This window comes from Sus scrofa, chromosome 7, assembly GCF_000003025.6.
Source record: "Sus scrofa isolate TJ Tabasco breed Duroc chromosome 7, Sscrofa11.1, whole genome shotgun sequence".
Lineage (NCBI taxonomy): Eukaryota > Metazoa > Chordata > Mammalia > Artiodactyla > Suidae > Sus > Sus scrofa.
In genome coordinates, this window is record NC_010449.5 from 116,396,142 (window position 1) to 116,408,710 (window position 12,569).

General features: G+C 41.6%; 1 protein-coding gene across 19 annotated transcripts in view; it reads right to left on the minus strand.

Moving 5' to 3' along the window:
- DICER1 (dicer 1, ribonuclease III) overlaps positions 1–12,569 on the minus strand; it is a 74,842-nt gene that overhangs the window by 34,512 nt on the left and 27,761 nt on the right. For 18 of the 19 annotated variants that reach the window (XM_021098178.1, XM_021098177.1, XM_021098173.1 and 15 more), the window contains 7 exons: positions 12,248–12,436; positions 11,451–11,613; positions 9,859–9,989; positions 8,807–8,941; positions 7,931–8,091; positions 5,616–5,784; positions 3,110–3,582 (listed from right to left, as the gene is read on the minus strand). In XM_021098178.1, coding sequence (XP_020953837.1) covers positions 3,110–3,582; positions 5,616–5,784; positions 7,931–8,091; positions 8,807–8,941; positions 9,859–9,989; positions 11,451–11,613; positions 12,248–12,391 — 1,376 coding nt within the window. In that variant the 5' untranslated portion in view covers positions 12,392–12,436. 19 annotated transcript variants of the gene reach the window in all.

The following is a 12,569-nucleotide window of genomic DNA, read 5'->3' on the forward strand; positions in this document are numbered from 1 at the left end:
CAAAAGGTGCTGGGGCGATGGAGGGTGTGGGGTACAGAGAGGAGGGGAACCCCATCTGTCCAATGCTAAAGTCACACAAGACCAGGAGTTGACACAGTGAAGAGCTCCAGACTTGGAGCGTATCAGCCACTTTCTGCCACTCACTATCTGTGTTATTCGGAGAGGTCACGAGCTGAGTGTTGGAGTTCCCATCGTGGCGCAGTGGAAACGAATCTGTCCAGTGTTCATGAGGACACAGGTTCCATCCCTGGCCTCGCTCAGTGGGCAAGGATCTGGCTTTGCCATGAGCTGTGGTGTAGGTCGCAGACGCGGCTCGGATCCCGAGTTGCTGCGGCTCTGGCATAGGCCAGTGGCTACGGCTCCGACTGGACCCCTAGCCTGGGAACCTCCATATGCCACGGGTGTGGCCCTAAAAAGACAAAGAAAAAAAAAAAGAGTGCTATTTTCCTCTCCTATGATACAGTAAAAAAATCTACCTCGATCTCTCAAGAAGTGTTGTGAGGTTTTAAAAAATATGTAAAGGTGCATTATAAGCAATAATACCCTATATACCTAAGACAAAAGGAAACCTACGAACATAAGACTGAACATGCACTAAAATCCATGTAGAAGTAGCTGCGACTTTTTTAAATCAGAGGAGAAAAGTGCCTGTGTAGTACAATAGCTTACACTGCCATGAAAGTGTTCACTGAAGAAGGGTTTTTCCTCCCATTAAATTGATGGAAGGAAAGAATCTGGATTTCAGGAAGTTTTTCTAAGCTTATTAAAAAGCTTACTGGAACAAGACCTCTATTGTATATTTAATTAGCTGCCCATAAAGTCAACCCTCAATCCGCTCTTGATTCATCACTAAATTCCAGCCACATTTTATGGAAGTTGATCACAATTAATCTGATCCTCAAAGTCAACAGGAAGTAGCACTGAATTCTCATACTTTTAGGTGCGTATTCCTGCAGTGAAAACTGGCCTATCGCTATGTTTAAAAACACACGTGGAGAAGAGGGGAAAGGAAGACACGAAGCCCCCACTTCTTCTCTCCAAGCCCCAGAAAGTTATTTATTTAATTCTTAAACCAGCCTGGAGGAGGGCAGGGCGTGTGTCTACAACTCGGCTTAGAACTGTGCCAATATTAAACTTTTTTGACCTCTGCAATGCCTTTCCCCCATTCTAAGAAATAACCCAAACAGTCACGCACTCCCTGCACTGTCTCCTGGCAGCCTTCCCACTGTAAAGCACTGGTTTTCGGTGTTCTGTGATACCCAAGGGCACTATGATTATACAAAGAACTGGAAACTTAAGAGCTAGAATATCAGGATTCTAGAATTATCTCTGCCACTGACTTGCAGTTTAACTCAGAGCAAATCACTTTTCCTCCAGAGGCCTTTTTTCGTTTTTAATATCAGTAAGTGGGCTGGATTAGATCGTCAGGGAAGTCCCCCTCCAACTTTAAACTTCGGATTCCAATGTAATTCACTCCCTAAAGTTATTCTGTTTGTATTCATCATAAGGATCAGGCCCACTGACTATGAAAATTACCAGACTGAGAACCACCAGATCACTACCCGAGAGTCCAATTTCTCGTTCCTCAAGTAAGTTCTCAAAGCCCCAAAACAGTCAGAAGCAGTTTCAAAAAAAAAAACCCAAATTACCTCAGGAAACAAAGCTTAATTTCTCCTCAGAGATCAGTACCTGCAGAAAAGGCTCTTAGGGATCACCTCTGGCCAGTTACCGGAGCTCACGGGAAAGGAGACTCAAGTACACGGTCGGGACGCTCTTGGGCCTTTGTAAATACAACGGAGCATCTGTCCGCAAGTCAAAAGAACCTGCACTAACGGACCAAGTGACACAAACGAGAAGGGTCGCTCCCTGGCTGGGTCCTTGTTCGGGAAAAACACACTTTTTTTTTTTTCTTTTTAATCTTTTTAGGGCCGCACCCCTCAGCACATGCAAGTTCCCAGGCTAGGGGTCAGACGGGAGCTGCAGCTGCCAGCCTAAGCCAGAGCCACAGCAACGCCGGGTCCAAGCCGCGTCTTCGACCTACACCACAGCTCAGAGCAACGCCAGATCCTCAGCCCACCAAGCGAGGCCAGGGGTTGAACCCGCGTCCTCATGGATACTAGTCAGGTTCACTACCACTGAGCCACGGTGGGAACTCCCGAAAAACACACTTTTATTATTGAAGGAGGCAGGGTAGGAACCTACACCCTAATCAGCGATCACTGTCAATATCATTCCGATATTCTCTGAATCCCCTCCTAACATTTTTACTCTCTTCTGGTTCTGAAAACTTTAATATGTATTCTACGAACCAATCCAAATTTCAAATTCAGTTGTTATACACATTTTCACCACAAACTTGCAGGCCTGAATCAACATCTGTTAAGGTAAAAAAGCTCACAGAGAAAAATTAGCCACGGGAATACATAAATAAGAAAGCTTGGTGTGAGGAGTTCCCGTCGTGGCCCAGCGGAAACGAATCCGACTAGGAACCATGAGGTTGCAGGCTCGATTCCTGGCCTGGCTCAGTGGGTTAAGGATCTGGCGTTGCCGTGAGCTGTGGTGTAGACAGCAGATTCGGCCTGGATCTGGTGTGGCTGTGGTGTAGGCTGGCAGCTGTAGCTCAGATTAGACCCCTAGCCTGGGAACCTCCATATGCCGCGGGTGCAGCCCTCAAAAAAAAAAAAGAATGCTTGATGTGAAATGCTTACTAACACAGTGCCCAACATATCACAGTCAGAGATGAACAAACATCTGATCTAAATCTAACAACTGCACACAAAACAAGGAACACTGTATTTTAACGTAACTATATTTGTAAGCTCCCTATACCTGCACTCTATTTTAGATGGATTAGAATAGATTAGCATCCTTTAGGGAAAAAACCCTCAGTGATACCAAATCTAGCCTCTGGGGAAAGCTACTGTACATATAAACATCCTCTCTGTCAATCCCCGTAGAGAGAACATCACCCGTGCGTCTTGATGGAGCCAAGCAAAGCCACTTACAGAAGCCTCCTGCTAGCTCTTAACGCTACTGCAACATATCACTTCGCAAAACAAAAAGCTGCCTGTTCTACTAAGGAAAAAAATGTTAAATTGTAGAGATTTACCTGTTTAAGACAACTGCCGTGTATCTTCTTTCCACAAAAATAATTCCACATAAAATATTGGTAAATGGAGAAGGAAAATTCGTCTCCGGCTTTTCTTTTTCTTCAATTTCTTCGTCCTCCTCATCATCCTCCGAATCACTCCAAGACACGTAATTATCCTGATTCCTATTATTATACCACTCAACGCTTTCAAACTGCTGTCGCTCGTAGGGTTTGTACTTGCGTAAGATTTCGAGCAGTTTTATGACTTTAGGAGTCACAAATCTCAGGTCAAGCGCGGCAGGGGAGAAGTGCCCTTCACACAGCGCGTGTACTTTCCTCAGGAAAGTGTCTGTAAACAATAGAAATTTCCTGTGCAGCTCCTCTTGTTCATGTTTGATATATTTCTGTAGTTCTCTTACCATCATTCCAGCTACTTTATCTGCACACCAAGGTCCCAGAACTACCAATACTGCACGACAGTCTGACAGTATCTACAAAAAAATGTAAAGACCCAAATGCTAAACAACAATCACTTAGCATTTTCATACGGAGTTCAACCGGGATTTAAGGTGTCATCAATCTGCCCCTCAAAACCAATCGACCCCACTAATAAACACAAACACTGAGGTTCACTCTCCAAGGCTGGGTGAAAGGCCGGTAGTCTTTTCAAGCTCTACTTTTTCACACATATGCCCAGAACCACTCTTGGGTTTTCCCCAGCGAAAATAATCAAATGACAGAAATTGAAAGATGCAATTGTATGAGACTTAATTTTAGATCTGTGATTAGTTTCACTTCCAGATAAAAATATGCAAAGAGGTATGGACCAAAGTACAAACACATATACATATGTGTGTGTGTTTTATGTGTATATGTATATGCATACACATATGTAGCAGAGCACGTAATTTTACTTTAGATATCAAAAAAGAGCAAGACAATTCTCCCTGAACTGCCCAGAGTGCCACATCTTATAACTCGCTCGAAGCAGACTGTAAATGCATACTGAGGCTAAAACAGGAATTGCCAGTTCTATAGGCATGTACAAGACATACTGGGTTGAGCACGGACTTAATGAGAATTCAAGGACTGAAAAGAATCTGTGCATTGCTGTTTCAGAAAAAAATCATCAGGAGAGAAATCAGACTTAGATTCAAGGGAGTTCCCTTGTAGCGCAATGGGTTAAGGACCCAGCATTTTCAGTGCAGCAGCCTGGGTCGCTGCTATGGCACAGGTTTGATCCCTGGCTCAGGGAACTTTTGCATGCTGCAGGAGCAACCAAAAAATAAAGAAAGAAAAATTTTTAAAAGACTTAGAACCAATACAGTGTTAACAGTCACAACTGGAGTTCCCGTCGTGGTGCAGTGGTTAACGAATCCGACTAGGAACCATGAGGTTGCGGGTTCGGTCCCTGTGCTTGCTCAGTGGGTTAACGATCTGGCGTTGCCGTGAGCTGTGGTGTAGGTTGCAGACGCGGCTCAGATCCTGCGTTGCTGTGGCTCTGGCGTAGGCCGGTGGCTACAGCTCCGATTCGACCCCTAGCCTGGGAACCTCCACATGCCGCGGAAGCGGCCCAAAGAAATAGCAAAAAAAAAAAAAAAAACAGTCACAACTGACTCAAAGTCCTGGGATAGTGGTTTTCAAGTTCCAATGGCATCAGGATAACTGAAGGGCTTGTCAAATCTCAGACAGCTGGACCCCACCCCCAGAGCTTCAGATGGGGCAGGTCAAGACTGGGGCCCGTCATCTGCATGTCTAAAAAGTTCCAGAGGGATGTGAAGGCTGCTCTGCGTCCACACCTGGAACAGCACTATCCTAAGGAATCACTTCTCAAAGCTGTACTTCTCAAGGACAACAGGCTCATATGCAGTTACATACAAAGAAACAGCAAAAGAGTTCGTTTAACCCAAGGGTTGAGCAGGAACTAATTCATCTGCCCAAGGAAAAAAAAACTGGACTCACCTCTTATACTTAAAAAATCATGGCATCTCTGTAAACCAGGGATGTCTATGCTCAATAATATAAATGTTGGGACTCCCGTCAGGGTGCAGTGGAAATGAATCTGACTAGGAACCATGAGGTTGCAGGTTCGATCCCTGGCCTCGATCAGTGGGTTAAGGATCTGGCATTGCCGTGAGCTGTGGTATAGATCACAGACGCGGCTCGGATCCTGAGTTGCTGTGGCTGTGGTGTACGCCAGCAGCAACAGCTCCGATTAGACACCTAGTCTGGGAACCTCCATATGCCATGGGTGCAGCCCTAAAAAAAAAAAAAAAATATATATATATATATATACACACACACACACACACACACACACACATACATATAAATATAAATGTCTGTCAGGCCATAGTAAACTCAACCCAGTACATTCAATGGAAAACGTCCAAAGAGATAAGAAGGTAAGGCCTTAAACCAAAATGTATAGAAAACAGCCTCATCAGAAGCATATTTTCATTTCAATATCAAAAATAAATAGAAGCCTTTTATTATACTCCCTATACTTACTCCATATGCTTACCTGTTTGGAAATTAAAGTAGAATCTCTTTCTTTTGAATGTACAGCTATGTTACAGTCATTGATAAAATTGAGAGCTTCTTCTAATTCCATCAGCAGTCTTTCATAAAGCCCACTTCTGTCAGTAAATGGTCCACAGTCTACCACAATCTCACATGGCTGAGAAGTATATCTTTAACGTTAGAAACACAAGTTGTCATTAGCACAATAAACTGACTAGAGCATTACAATCCATTACATTTCGAAACCAAAAAAGAAACATCCTCTTTTCAGTGCTCCAAGCATCTGGAATCACAGGCAGGCTCACGGCAAGCCTTCCTAAAGTGGCATTCAACGGCATCTATGCTGTCTGCCTGCCAGGTCTCAAGGAATAAATGCGTATGGCTAACAGTCAAAGAATTTGTGATTTCATTATCATCCCAGGGTTTTTGTTTTGTTTTTTTAGGTTTAGGCTTTCATCTTTTACCACCTTAGCCATCAGCCAGAATGAAAAATAACGTGAGTCAAAATATTCAAGAAACTCCACAATGGCTGCTTCTCAGAAGTAATTTCTGATTACAGGGAAGAGGGGTCCATCAGAGGGAAGAAGTGTTATCCAATGTACCCATTTCCATACTATTTGAAAAGTTTTTCTTAATGTATTTTTAACATATCCTCAGGGAAAAGCTCCTCCAAATTTCCATCAATTACAGTATCATTGCTTGGATCTTTCATGCCTGTCATAAAACGATGACCAGAACAACACCTAAAATTCTAAAAGCACATACAACAATTAATTTATGAAAAAAGAGAAGAAAAACATACTTAAATACTACCGTTTTCATTATTCTCAACCAGAATTTCCAAGAGTCACGCTTAGAGAACGAGGTAATACCAAACTCAACGGATTGCTTAACAGTTTTAGCTAAATGCTCTCATACCCCTCCTCCTGCAGGCCGCAAGTCGGACAGGCCCACCAATCTCATTCCAGCCACAGAAAGCAAACGTGTAGCCTTTCACGTTGACGTCACAGACTCTTTTAGCTCAGGGAAATCAGAAACAGCATGTCCGAAAGGCCACGAGATTCAGATTTGATATCATGCCGAATTCCTAAGTCCAATGAATTTAAACGCTACCTTCTCCTCTCATTCTACAAAGAGAGCTCCTTCCAAATTCCGGCTAAACGACAGGCACACTGCATGGCGTTTCCCAAGTCAGTGTAACTGCTCCTCAGCAAGTCCCCCAAAACCACTGTGATGCCATTTTACAGGTTCAGGGGCAAGAAATGACTCACTTGAAGTCGCACAGGCGACAGCTAGTGGGGCCAGTATTCAAAATCCATGTGCGACTTAACTTCTAACCTGAGAATTAAATCTTCTCTATTATAACTATTCCAAGAACCACCACTTGGTAATCTTTAACCGTGTTGAAGACTTTACCTAATGAGGGTATAAGGACATCTTAATATGAATTGACTTAGTTACATTTATTTAAAAACCCAATTTATACAGGCTCCTTTCCACTAACTTAAATCAAAAAAGCTGTTTCATGAAACACAGCATGTTCTAATGAAACTTAAAAATAGCAACCTCCTCAAAAGGTGACAAACCTAGAAACCCTAAGCAGCAACCTCTCAGAAATTCACACCCATCTTCAAAACTAGAGGGTTTCTCATTTTTTTTTTTTGCTTTTTAGGGCCACAGCCATATGGAAGTTCCCAGGCTAGGGAGCAAAGTGGAGCTACAGCTGCCAGCCTACCCCACAGCCATAGCAACGCAGGATCCGAGCCGCATCTTTGACCTACACCAGAGCTCATGGCAATGCTGGATCCTTAACCCACTGAGCAAGGCCAGGGATTGAACCCGCATCCTCATGGTTCCTAGTCGGGTTCGTTAACTGCTGAACCACGAAGGGAACTTCCTCTCATTATTTTAAAGCAGATTAAAATAATGAATTCTGTAAATAAGTCACTGCCCTTTCAACGCATCATGTGGGATGGTTAAGTCAGAACAACAAGGCACACACTCTGACGGCAGAGGACTCCGACTTCCTCCTGTGCGAGTTCTCGGGCCTCGTCAGCATCGGCAAAGAGGACGGGCGCGTGCTCATGCGGTATTTCCTCCTCGGGCAGAAACACCTCCACTTGCTGCTCTGTGTAAATGAGGTTAGGTGCTTGCATTGGAAGACGACTGTGTGGATAAGAATTCTTAGTCTTGCTCATTCCTTTTAAGAGCCATTTGTTCACTTGAACAGATCTAACCTGCAAGGCACTATGATACTGAAGCCTTAAGTCTTTTACAGCTGGTCTCTCTAGAGCCAAGTCAATCCTACGTGCATACCTGTCTAAGACCACCAAGTCAGTTGCAGTTTCAGCATTACTCTTAAGAATTTTCTCCAGTTTCTGTATCTTTTCTTCCAATTCCTCTGGATCACATTTCCCATTTAAAATGGAAGCAGTTAGCCCCAAAATACGAGGACATGATGGACAATTTTCACAGAGCTAACAAAACAAAAGATACTGACAGTGAGGAATTCATTTTGTCTAACAAGAGACAGCACCATAATAAAACATGTCAAAAAGATCTAACGGATACTAAAAATATTACTCATGGAATTACTGTAGCTTGTTTAAAAGATCTATTTATCAAAAAAGAACATTTAAATATGTTATCATAGATTACATAGGTCATTTATGATAGATCATATAATTTACTGATTTATATGATGCTAAATTTTATTATAGATTTAGCTTATAAATTTATTATAGTTTAATACTACAGATTATAGATTTAAATGAACAATGATTTAATATTCATTCACTCACTCATCCCCTGGAACCAAATTCCCCAAAGTGGTAACTAATACTGCTTTTGATATATAAAAACAACGCTTATATTCAGTAATCTGACCTGCATAAGACTGATAAAATCTAGGAGTTCCCGTTGTGGCTCAGCGGAAACGAGTCTATCTAGCATTCATGAGGACGCAGGTTCAAACCCTGGCCTTGCTCAGTAGGTTAAGGATCTGGCATTGCCGTGAGCTGTGGCATAAGTCTCAGACAAGGCTTGGATCTGATGTTGCTGTGGCTGGGGTGCAGGCCAGCGGCGACAGCGCCAATTCAACCCCTAGCCTGGGAACCTCCATATGCCATGGGTGCAGCCCTAAAAAGACCAAAAAAAAAAAAAAAAAAAGACTGATAAAATCTAAAAACTTACCTTCATAATCTCTCGGTAGGGGTGATCTAGGATTGCAAGATGACACTCATCGAACACCAAAAGGTTAATGTCTGACAGTGCTAAGTAACCATTTTTCAAAACATTCAAGGCGACAGAGCAAGTCATAACAAGAACCTAAAATAAAATTGACATTAGTTTATGCCATTCACCTGCCTGGATGCACTTATAAGAAATCAGATTACAGAACCACTGTACTTTAGGTGAAGATTAAGAAATTCAACAGTCCAAATGAAAACAAAAATTCTACACATATGGAAGCTCATACTTTGGAACCAAGAAGTAAAATCAGAAAAACACGGAAAGAGACAGTGATAACGGAGACTACGTTTTTAGGATAAATCTACTATCAATCTACTTCAAGTTTTTAGCCATAATTTGACTGATGAAAACTGTCAGTTTTATCAGATCAAAAAATAATTAACACAGTTTTTTCCTTTCATTTTTTTTCCAAGAACTGACAAGGTTTTCTGGAAGGAGACACGGCCTACTTAATTCTTTTTCTAGCTTATCATTCTGTGGATTTTAAGTATTTTATTAATGAGGGCTTAATTCAATATGTAAGACATACTAGCAGGCTGGGGACCATCTCCAGTTAGTCAGGAAGCATCTCTTAATCACCTTAGATCCACCAACACCAACATACAAGAGGCCCTCGACAAAAGCAGGCTCTGCAGATAAGTTTCTCTAAGAAAGTCTCCGTCAGAGACGCTAAGATCTCAACCAAGAAATGTGTCCAATTTCAACAAATGTAACTCAAGAGTAAACTTTCTGAAAGCAAGTTGTCTGCAAGATGGACAGAGGTTGTAGGACTTTGTGTTTTTCAAGCAGGTAAATCATACTGTAGTCATACCCTTTCTATGGAGTCAGAGCAACACAAGTTAGACCATGTGGGAAAAAGCATAAGGGCTAGTTTCTAGGCTGACAAAATGCAAGATAGTACTTAGTTTCAATTAGTTTTCAACCGTAATTCAGACAACCAAGGCTGCAGGTGGTCTTATAAACCAAGGACTTATAGGGAGTCCAAGTCTTACCTGGTGCTTAGTAAACTCTTGGTTCCATTTCTCTTTTGTCCAAGATGCATTTACTTCTAGGTTCGAGTATTCCCCAACCTTGAGATCCGAGTGAGTCCTAACAGCTGACACTTGTTGAGCAACCTGGTTTGCTGATTACAAATACAATACGCCATGTAAATATGAGAAATCTTCACTAAATGGCTCTCTGGACTACTAGTAACACAACAGTTAAGGAAATCCTCGTTATTATATATTACACCTAACCATCAATTTTTTTTGTCTTTTTAGGGCCGCTCCCATGGCATATGGAAGCTCCCAAGCTAGGGGTCCAATCAGAGCTGGAGCTGCAGGCCTAAGCCACAGCCACAGCAATGCCAGATCTGAGCCACATCTGTGGTCTACACTGCAGCCTGCAGCAATGCTGGATCCTTAACCCACTGAACAAGGCCAGGGATCAAACCCATATCCTCATGGACACTGTGGGGTTCTTAACCCGCTGAGCCACAACAGGAACTCCAAACCACCAATTTTTCAGACAGCCAATTTAAAATCATATTTCCGAGGTTATCTTCCAAAAGACACTTGTTAGACTCACCACCCTGCCTCCTGCCATTCTCTTCAGAGAGTCTTACACCAATTTCCTTCTTTAAAGACAACTTTCCCCAACCTGAGAATATAATGTCTAGGCTGGATCAGCAACTACTTCTGATCCACCCCTCCTGTTTTCTTCAATAAAATCAGATTGTATCACCAAGAAATAAGACAGACTAATATAAAAAGCACATGAGACCATCACATGCTGATAATCTTTTAAAAAAAAAGGAAAGAAAGAAAAAAAAGAGGGGAGGGACATAGTTATACTAGCACCCTAGCAGTTTATGTTCACATTTTATACTTTTTATTTTAATACACAATTTTAAGACAAAAACCAGTGCTTTAAACTCTTACTGAATAGCCAACTTTTAAGAAGCACCTAACTTTCTTTCTATAACCAGTATCACACAATCATAAATCAAAAAGTTACCTATTTCATAATCAAGCACCTTTTGACATACTTTGTGAAGCTAAAACATCAAAACCAAAAAATAACAACTGTAGTTCTCGCTGGGGCACAGTAGGTTAAGACTCCGTCTGCCGCAGCTCTGGTCACTGCAGTGGCGTGGGTTCATCCTCACCTGGCACGGTGGGTTAAAGGATCTGGCGCTGCCACAGCTGTAGCTCAGATTCAGTCCCTGGCTGGGGAACTTCCATATGCCATGGGTGCAGCCATTAGGGAAAAAACAAAAAAAAACTAACAACTCAGATCAGATGATATTCCAAAAGTCATCTATTCAAAAGAAATGCAAAATCAAAATTAAATGCAATTACATTTAAGAGCTGAAGTTTAACATCTGTGAAATAAAACGATATAAAACATTTATGAGAAAGACTATAAAGTTAAGAAATAACACAAAATTATATTTCTGCTATCAGATCTTCAACAAGCATATTATCTGTCAAACTCCCTACATTTTTAAGAATTTAACTTAATACGTATGGAGAAAATCTGCTTAACCATAAAATCTTATCCAAGTTGCTCCACACAATTTCATAAAATAATTTTTTATTACCAGAGTTGACCAAGAACACCGTCCTTTTGCCATTTCTGTTGAAGTCTCCCCTGATCTGATAGGACAGCTCTTTAGTGAGTAGTACTGCAATAAACGTCTTCCCTGAGCCAGTGTTTAAACAGACTATGGTATTATGATCCAGAGCTGCTTCAAGCAGTTCAACCTAGAAACACAGTGGGAAAAAGAGATTATACACCTCTTATCTAGCACAAAATTTAGAAAATTGGATTTTCTTTTAATTCAGGCAATTTCAGTGTTTTCTAAAAATCTTCCTCCAATAAATCTGCCCTTCAAAAACCTTACTTTCTATATCTTTATATAAGAAAAATAATCAGAGGCAGTGAAATGCTGGTTACACAGCTGTGCTGTGTAAACGTGTTGAAATGGCATTTCCCATTTCGTTGGGGGTTACCTTCACAGAACACCCCTCTGGAATACTGTGAACAACTGCGGTGACTGTAACTGTGGTTCTGCCAGTCCCAGTCCGTGGGTGCGCAACCCAATCTCAATTCCTACCCAGGTCACGAGGACAGACACCCCCAAATAGACACAAAGGAGCAGTGCGGGTTTCATAGGGGCAAAAAGGAGAAATTTCATCAAGAAAACTATCAAATCAATTACCCAGCAGATGTTAGAAAAGAAAAGGACTTTTAAGAACAAAAGTATTTGGAATGATAAAATTAATCAGAAGAGGAAAACTTGAAAAGGTAAAGGAGTTTTATATAAGTTGGGTCAACTATACGCTCATTTATTCCATTTTAGTGAAAATGCTCCAGTATTAGTGTTCTCATTAGTACCTGATATTTTCTTGGCGTATAAATGTTATCATGAATTGCTTCTTGTTGCCATGGCAGTCCAAAGAAAGGACCCATTGGTGAGGAAGCAGGGGTCATGAGCTGCAGGCCTGCCATGCTGAGGGGTTGCAAAGCAGGGCTTTTCATTCATCCAGTGTTTCTTTCATTGCATTTTTGTTCTAGCACAGCTTACTACAAAAGGGAAAAAGAATACCATTACACAACCATGCAGGGTTAAAAACAAAAGAAAGCACAGAAACAAGAGAAACATCAGGATATCATTCCTATGGGCCTTTTCAAACTCTGCTTAGCATTGTTTTAGCCT